The following is an 8,798-nucleotide window of genomic DNA, read 5'->3' as shown; positions in this document are numbered from 1 at the left end:
ACCCCCACTGCGATGAAGTGAAGCGATGTGGCAAGGAGCTCCTCCGACAATCTGCAGCCCCAATACCTTACAACAAAAGTTGAAGTTAAATAACACAAACTGTTTTTAAAGCTTTTTATTAACTTGACTTTTCGGAGCGCGAAGAGGTCGCGCTCTCCGCGAGCGTGGCCGTGCTGGCTTCTGCCGCCTTCTTCTACCATATCAAGCCAAGCAGGCGCGGTGAGGAAAAGAGCGGGGCAACCCGCCATCATACAGAGCCGCCTCCGCAGCCACAACCGCCGTCAGCCTCCGGAACCGTTGCTGCTGCTGCTGACGATGATGATGATGAGGATAATAGGCAGCAGCTGCGACTGCCTTATCCACAAGCTGACCGTCCCCTCACAGGCCCCAACCCGCTTCATACGCTGATCGTATACCGGGCAACACGCTATTCTCTGGCTCCGGAACCGCTGGTAAGGCTTTTCTTCCCCCCCCGGAAGCGCTTCCGTAACCCCCGCAGCACTCCCTGCACAGGCGACAACCTCGCCGTATCGTCCATCAAACGCGTCAGCTGCTGCGAGGACCTGCCCGTGGTGGCGGCGGCGGCGGCGGCGGCGCCGCCGCCGCTGGCGGCGCTCACCCTGCCGTCGAGCGCTTGAACTTCGCCGACGCCGCTGCCGCCGGGGCCGCAGCTGGCAGCACCATTGTAGTTCGTCAGGTGCTCAGACTGCCCAGGCGGAGCAAGCTGCGATGACGGCGGCGGGGACGCAAGCAAGCCTCCGCCTCCGCCGCTGACGCCCATAATAGACGAGCGCTTGGTTGCCAGGATCTGCCCAAACCAAGACATGCCCAAACGGCGCGCAGCGCCTAGAGTTTGTGAGAGGGGCTGCGAGGGCGTGGCCACGGCGGAGGCGCCGCCGGCGGAGCCGGCAGTTTCCGCCGTGCGATGGGAACAACCCGTGGAACAGCTGGCGTCGCGGCCGACGGCGGCGGCACTGAAATCGCTGAGACCGCCGCCGCCGCCGCCGCTGCCGCCATCATCATGCCTGAATAGGTCGAGAATAACGCGATAGGACTTGAAGCTCGCTTGCCTTCCCATACCGCGGCGATTGCTTGTAGACGCGGCGCCAGCGCCGGTCTGCCCTGGCGGCGGCAACGGCAGCGGCAGCTGCGGCGCTGCTGCAAATTGCGGCGACGCCGACATGACGTCGCGCAACGGCGCCGACAACGCAGGTGACACCCACGGCGACGCTGCGGGGCCAGCGGCGGTCCCGCCGCCGTACCCTGGCGTATTACCGAGAGCCGCCGCCACCGCAGCGGTGCTCGCCAGTAACTCCGGCAATGTTGGTCTGGAAGGCATCCTTGGTTCTCCTCCGCCTCCGGCGCCGCCGGCTGCGGTAGCTGCGGCGAAGCCCAGCCGTCCGCTGCTGCTAGGAACGGCGGTGCCGTTGCTTCCGCGGATGGCTGCGCCGGAGCCCAACGCCGGCACCGCGCCGGCGCCGCCAAGCGCTCTCAGCGCCGCCTGGCTGCCCCGCCCAGTCGACCCGGAACCCAACATGGGCGCCAGGGTTTGTGGATACGCTAGGAACCGCAAACTGGCGGCCCCCTTGCCTCCTTCAGAGGTAGTGCTGCTTCCATGACTTACGACGGTGATCGCGGCGGCGGCGGCGGCCGCGGTGGCGGTGCCTAGAACCGCCGCCGCCATCGCTGGCGCCACTGAGACTGTGTCGTTGTCGACGGCACCGCCGCTGCTGTTCTGCGGAGTGTTGACCACAATGCCGCGCATCAGCGTCACCACGATGGCACCGCCGCTGGCTGTATCTGTCGCAGTAGCTGCAGTTGCGGAGGATTGGCAGCGAATGTGGCTGCTGGTGGCGGCGGGCGCCCCCGCGACTGTGCCGGCGGGTGGCGCCACGTGACACCCTACCGTGACGTCCGTGAAGGATAGCAGAGAGGAGTTGTTCTGGGAGCTTCTATAGCTGCCGCCGCTCGCTAGGTAACGGCCGCTGCCGACGACCGAGGCGCCGCCGATGGCCACGGCGGCGGCTGCCGCAGCGGCAGAGCTGCCGCTGCCGCTGCCTCGAGGGGCCGTAGCGATGGCGGCGGCTGCAGTGACAACCGCGGCATCCATTCCCTTCATGCCGTGCAGCTGCGGAAGAGGACCGTTGGAAGGTGTCGCGGATGCCGCAGTTTGATGGTTTTCTAACGGCGACGGATGTGCCGACGAATCTGCCAATCCACGCGGGTGCTGCTGCTGATGCTGCTGATGGGCCTCAGCCAGGGAGGCCCTGCCGCTGCCGTTACCGACACCTGCAATTGCTCCGGAGCCCAGCGGTCCGGTGCTACTGCCGCCGTCACCGGCAGCTCCAGCGCTGAGCGCGGCGTGCGGAACGTCGACGGAGCTCCGAGTCCCATATGCGGACCAGGAAGACCCCGAAGCGCTGGTGACAGCGGCAGCGGAGCCGCCACCGCCGCCGGACATTAAGGTTGGCGCTTGCAGCTGCTGCTTCTGCCGATGGGAAATTCCCCGTCCGCTACGCGGCCGTACACGGCTCATAAGGCCTTGCTGCCCTGCCGCCACCGCCGTCGTCATCGTTACAAGCGGGACGGACCCCGTTATATCGCCCACTGCGCCCGATCCGACGCTGCTGCTGCAGTACGATGGCGGCACCGCCGCCGCTGCTCGCCTGGAATGTTGCAGGTCGCCACTGGCGGTGGCGTTGCTGCGGCGCTCTTGAATAGATGAGCGACGATCGCTTTCACTGCCGTTACAGAAACTGTACCCGCCTATGCTAGAGGGGTACCGGTCGATGCCGCCGCCGTCGCCGTCGTCGCAGGTTCCGAACAAGGTGCTATCGGCCCGATATGCATCATCATTGTCCAGGCCCGCCTCCTCCTCGCCGATTCGAATAAGGCCCGTGTCGTGAAGGTGCCGGCCCAGGTCTAAAGAGGACCGAGGGTACGACACCGTACCGCCGCCACGGCTGCCGCCGCCGCCGCCGCCGCGGAGGCTGCCACCGGTCTCCACGGTACCGTACGACATCGAGCCGCTCGTCCCGCCCATTGTCAACGCAGCTCCGCTGGAGCCGGCACCGCTTGCGGGCCCGTAGCTGCTGGAAATACGGCCGGAGGTGCTCGTGCCGTAGCCGCCAGTGACGCCGCCAGTGACGCCGCCGCGCGTGGCATACGACGGCGATTTGCATGATGCACAGTCGCCGCCGCGTGCAGCGGTGCCAGAAAATGAGCCGGCAACTGCAGTACCGCCGCCGCACATGGATGATGGCCACGCCGCCGCCACCGTCGCCTTGCCCCCAACTGACGCTGCGTTACGGAGCTGAAATTGCAATTGTGAGCGGCTCTGGGCCGCCGCTGCCCACTGGCGGATGCGCCCGCCAGCCCCTGCCGACAATTGCCGTACCGCAACCTCACCACCAACGCCGTCGCCGTACTGCCTCCCGTCACAGCGCTCTCCGGATGGCTGCAAGTACGGCGAGTACGACGCAGGTGAGGACGAAAGCGGCTCCACCGCTGACGACGCGCCGCTGAGGCCGCTGACACCGCCGCCGCGCGTAGTGTACGACAAGTGCCTCGAAATCGCGCCCGCCGTTGTCGAAGCCAGGGAAGACCCCATCGCCGCTGCCCTGCCGGTGCCCAGCGCATCGGTTTCGGAGCCGGCCATCGAGGTGTGCAGCAGATCCCGGGTCCCCATCACCGCCGTCGGAGCCCAGTGGCGCTCCACAGACGCGAGCGGCGTCGAGCTGCTGTGCGGGGAGGCGCTGGCGGCCGCTGCCAAGACATCCGACTGATAGACCTGTCATCATGTGTAGGAAATGTAGGAAATGTAGGAAATGTAGGAAAGAGGGCCACAGCCGCGTTTTGTTAATGGAGGTGTGCAGCAGAAAGGAACTCCCCAATGGTTCGGATGGGTCGCGCTGCGACATGACCCATGTCTACATGTCTGTCTACATGTCTGTCCCGCCGATCCGTCGCCGGGTACTGTAGGACTGGGCGCTCACGTGCGGCATTGATAGGTCCCCAGTACGACATGGATAACTACCTGTTAGTACGTTAGTTAGCGGCACATCGCGGCACATCGTCCACTAACGACGACAATGGAACTATCCACTCAGACTTACGCGCTCAGACAGCATCCCCCCCGCCCCCCCCCCCACCACCTCCCTGCACTAGAACGCCTGGAACACTGTTGTCCTCACTCGGAATTAGTACGGCAGAACTTTTTACGGAACTGGTACGGCAGTGTCATCATGCATCGCGCGTGCATCTAAGCTGTGTACCTAGGCCCTCTCCGCTATCCTGCAGCCGCCGCTCCGCTGTGTCGTACCTGACGGCCGTCGGCAAGAACAATGACCTGACGAGGAGGGGCCATCGTCTCCTCTATTGCCGCCGCCGCCGCCGTCACCCTTTCCAGCCGAGACCGGGACCCCGGTGCTGCCCTGGCCCAGCCGCCATCGCCGCCGCCGCTCCGCGGCCCCGTTTCGCTGCTCTGCAGCTCGCCCTCCTCCGCCGCCGCCGCTGCGTCGCTCCCCCGGCGGACGATCCGGTGCGCCGCTGGAATCTTGAACGATGACACCGTCGGCGTCACCGCTGTCGGTACGACGGCGGCGGCGACGGCGGCAGCGGCGGCGCCGCTAGCCGTGCCCTGCAGCAACGGCGATGCCCCACTGAACGTTGACCATGCTTCCGATAAGCCGGACGAGTTGTTCCGATTGTCAGAGGACAGTTGTTGCTGTTGCAGGTACTGCTGCTGCTGGAGTTGTTGTTGCTGCTGCTGCTGCTGTTGGTATTGCTGCTGTTGATACAGGTGCTGATTTTGTTGTTGAACTCTCCAGTCGAAAGAGGACGGTGAGGCGAGAGCCGCCGGCAGGGGTATCGTTCCAGTGTTGGCTGTGGAAGGATACCGCATGATCGAATTGGGGTTCAACAGGAATGGCGATGACGCCGACGACAACAGCCTGTCGTACACGTCAGCTTCCAAGATGACCGACGACAGCATGGAGTGGTCGTTGGCGGCGGCGGCGGCAGCGGCGGCGCCGCCGCCAGGGGCGACGCCCGATAGCGACCCTGCATAGGGTAACATCCTCGCCTGCAGCGCGGCGGCGCCCTGCGGCCCAGCCGTACCGCCCGGCTCCGCGATGTCGCCGCCGCCGCCATGTAATGCTCGCGGGGCCCCCGCGCCCGTCCAAACCGTCGTCGCTGGGTTGGCCGCGTGCTGGTTAGCAGTAGTAACCTTGTTAACACTGCCTCCCGCGCGGACTACGCCGCCAGCCGCAAAGCCCGCTGCCGCTGCCGGGGTTGCGGCAGCGACGACAGTCGTTGCCGCTGCAGCAGCGCCGCCGCCGGCGGTGCCGTCCGGCGCAGATTGCCGCCTCGCAAAGGAAAAAGGGACCTGGGCGGGTCCGCAGGATTGAGACTGCTGCAGGTTGGACACCGGCGCTCCTGACGGCGTCAAGGCCACGGGTTGCCTGCCCAGGCTCGGCGGCCGCTCGGAAGACGCGCGCCGAACGTGCGACAACGTAACCTCTTCCGACGTCCCAGCCAACACAGCTGCGGCCCGCGCCGCCGCCGCCGCCTTCGGGTCGGGCGCCTTGCTACTTCGAGACAGCGGACCCGGTAACAATCCCACGGGCGGCAAACAAGCAGAGACGGTGGCGTTGCCGCCGCCGCTACCGCCTTCACAATCGACTACCGCAACAAGCGACGGCATCGCCGTAGCTGCACAAGAATACGCCGGCAACGGCGCCATCGCCGCGACATTGCTGCGATGCATGTATTTGGACTCCAGGGAGGAAGTACGATATGCTGGATGAGGCTTTGGCGGCAGCGAGTCCAGGGAGGCGCGCTTCGCCGCCAGCGGCGGCAGCAGCAGCCGCTGCTGCTGCGGCGGCACCGCCGCCGCCACGGTTCCAGCTCCGTACATTGGCTGGCCGGCCCTTCCCGCCACGGGAAAGCGGCCTTGCGGATCCGTCAGGGCAGTTGTGCCAGCACCCACACCCACACCCGCACCCGCGGCTACACGGCCTTGCGAGCTCACGGAGTCCGTCCGTCTGAGCCGTGGCCGCGTCGACAGGGCTTCCTGTACTCGTGTAGGATTGGGTGTGACGCCGCTGTGAGAGGTGGGGAAGCGCGGCTGGGCCGGCTGGCCCAATACGCTTCGCCGCGGGCTGGCAGAAAGGTGGATGGAGCCCATAATCAGGTCGCTTCCGGCGTCCGTATCGAAGTCGGTGCCGGCGCCGGTGATAAATGGGCTCGAATCGTCGCCGGCGTTGTTGATTGAAGTACTTGTCACACGGCTAAAGCTGGGGCCAAGGCGTGGCGGCCGGACCAACCGTCGACTGCTACTCGCCTCCACCGACGTCTCGTTTGCGAGGGGCGGGCTTGCGAGGGTCTGCTCCTTGACGGCCTCAACGGCGTCGGCGTCGGCATCAGCGGCGGCGGCGCTGACAGCGCTGGCCGCCGCAGGGCGGAGAGGGTACAACAGTTGTGATGATGACGCTGCCGCCTTCCGACACGAGCTCGCAAGATGATACGATAGCGCCGCCGCCGCCAGCCAAAGGCCGCCGTACGCAGCGACCAGCGCCTGTAATGATGCCGACGGCGCCAGGCGGCAGTGCAGCAGTGCGCCGGCGGCGGCGGCCGCCGCCGACTGGATGCCATAAGCCCACGGCGACAGATTGCTGGCGATCAGGTGCGCTAGAAGTACGACAGTCGCCGTCAAGGCGGCCTCTCCGCTCTGCAGATCGATCCCCCCGTCGACGTACAGCATAGAGGTGGCTTTAGAACCAGTAGCAGTAGCAGCATTTGCGAATGCTGCTGCCCCTGCCGCTGGTACGGCAGCCAGAGGAGCCAGAAGGACGAGCAACGCCGCCCGCGCCAGCCCCGCCAGCCAGCTGCAGACACTATTCACAATCCAAAAGTAGCTTGGCCTGCGTGTAGCACGTGGCCCATGAGACTCTGGTCAAAGGTTGTCTTCATCCCCTTTAGTGTTCTTCTTCTTCTTACGTCCTTTTTATATCTCTGTATATCTATCTATCTCTATATATGTAGATATAATAGAGATATAAAAGATAAAACAATATATTGATAGAAGATAAAGCAATAAACCGGAACACATGGGATTGCAGCACACACACGGGAAACGTACAAATTTACACTTTAAAAGGTTAAGGGAAACATTGGCATGTGTGATGGCTACTGGTTTTCTGGAAGCCATCATACATACATGATGAGCGGCGCTCGCTCCTCTCACCGTTGGCTCCATCTGGGCCATAAGATGATGATGACGTTCATGATCAGCACCGTTCCACCCCACGACGTGACCAATAGCCCCGCCAAACACCGCAACTGCTGCAGCGCCTCATCCTTAGAGCCTCCTCCTATAGGTCCAGCCGCGACCGCAGCCGCCGCTGCTGTTGACGTCACCGCCGCATCCGCCCCGCCGCCACCGCCCAGCGTCAGTGCCGGCCGTTGCAATCCCGCTGCTGCCGCCGCCGCTGCCGTTGATGCCGTCGCTGCTGGTATCGCGCCTATGCAGAAGCGCCTAGAGGCTTGCAAAAAGTGGTACGATATTGACGCCGCGTCCGCCAGTCGTATCGCCGCCACGTGCCGCTTTTCGGTCGAGAAGTCCTGGTGCCACCCAAAGCACCGCCTCGCCGATGCCGCCGGCAACTCCGCCTCCTCCATTCCCTCTTTCCACTGTTCGCCCTCCTGCAATCGGCGCTGCTGCTCCTGCTGTTGCGATGACTGCTCATGTTGTTGCTCGTCTTGCATGTGCCGGGCCTGACCCTCCCAAATTTGGTGCCGGCAATTTCCTGCTAACGGCGCAGACACAGGAGGTGTCATGCGACCGCCGCCGCCGCCGCTGCCGCAGACCCCTCCCGCATGCCCCCCTCCCGCATAACCCCCTTCCGCTTCCACCGGTCTGCTGCTCGCGGCCGCAAGCTTGCGGCCCCGGCGAACCCCCGTCACCACCAAGCCGCGGCCGCTGCCGCTGCTGCTTCTGGACACAAACCACCGCTGCAGTCGCCTCACTGCTGCTGCTGCTGCTCCTGCAATATCGCCCTCGTCCAGCCGATGCTGCCCACACCCTGTACCACCTTCCCTGACGGCGCTCGCTGCGTGTCGCTGCTTCCCCCATAGCTGAAGAGCACCCTGCAGCAATAAATGCGACTGTTCCAGCTCTATGTCCCCGTCCCCGCCCCCATCGCCGCTCGCACCGCCTGTGTGGGCCCGGGCCCTCCGGTGCAGCCGTGAAGCACCGAGCCAAATGCCAGCGAGCGCCAGGAGGGTGTGCAGCGCCGCCAGCGCCACCACCCTGTGCACCAGCTGCGTTAGCGGGCCTGTGAGGAACGTCGTGCCCGCTGCCACCGGCGGGGCGGTGGTCGATGTGAGGGCAGCATCAACTCCGATGGCGTTGGCAGCGGCGCTTGCCGCTTGCCGCGCGAAATCTACAGCTGCGATTGCCACACTCCAGGTGTAGAGCACGGCGGCCTGCACGGCCGTGACCTCTGTCGTGTCCTGAAGCGGATGGCGATGAATGGCGATGGGAATAAGGGCAGCCATGAATCTTCTAGGCCCAATAGTAACAATGTATATTATAGGAAGTCCTAGAAGTCCTGAAGTGCCATGAAAACCTGTGCAGCATTAGGAAGCCCCGACACTGAACTCCACCTGGGTCACAAAGTGCTGACCCAGATGAGGTGGCAGGGAGTGCTGACCCAGATGAGGTGGCAGGGAGTGCTGACCCAGATCAGGAGCCCTTTGTGTTTTGGGCCCTCCCGCCCCACACGCACGGTTTCCGG

The 8,798-nt window shown here is 64.7% G+C and overlaps 1 protein-coding gene across 1 annotated transcript; it reads right to left on the bottom strand.

Moving 5' to 3' along the window:
- Positions 1-427: 427 nt before the first annotated feature.
- Positions 428-8,559, bottom strand: VOLCADRAFT_92138 (uncharacterized protein; the record flags this gene model as incomplete). The annotated part of the gene is made up of 6 exons (XM_002951493.1): positions 428-3,790; positions 4,322-4,639; positions 4,823-5,544; positions 5,794-6,923; positions 7,247-7,258; positions 7,643-8,559. 6 exons carry the CDS (start codon positions 8,557-8,559, stop codon positions 428-430), a joined length of 6,462 nt encoding a protein of 2,153 aa, XP_002951539.1.
- Between the last annotated feature and the right edge of the window lie 239 nt (positions 8,560-8,798).

Source organism: Volvox carteri (assembly GCF_000143455.1).
Source record: "Volvox carteri f. nagariensis unplaced genomic scaffold VOLCAscaffold_24, whole genome shotgun sequence".
NCBI lineage: Eukaryota > Viridiplantae > Chlorophyta > Chlorophyceae > Chlamydomonadales > Volvocaceae > Volvox > Volvox carteri.
Note: the sequence above shows the minus strand (reverse complement) of the source record. Positions and strands in the feature narration are given on the sequence as shown.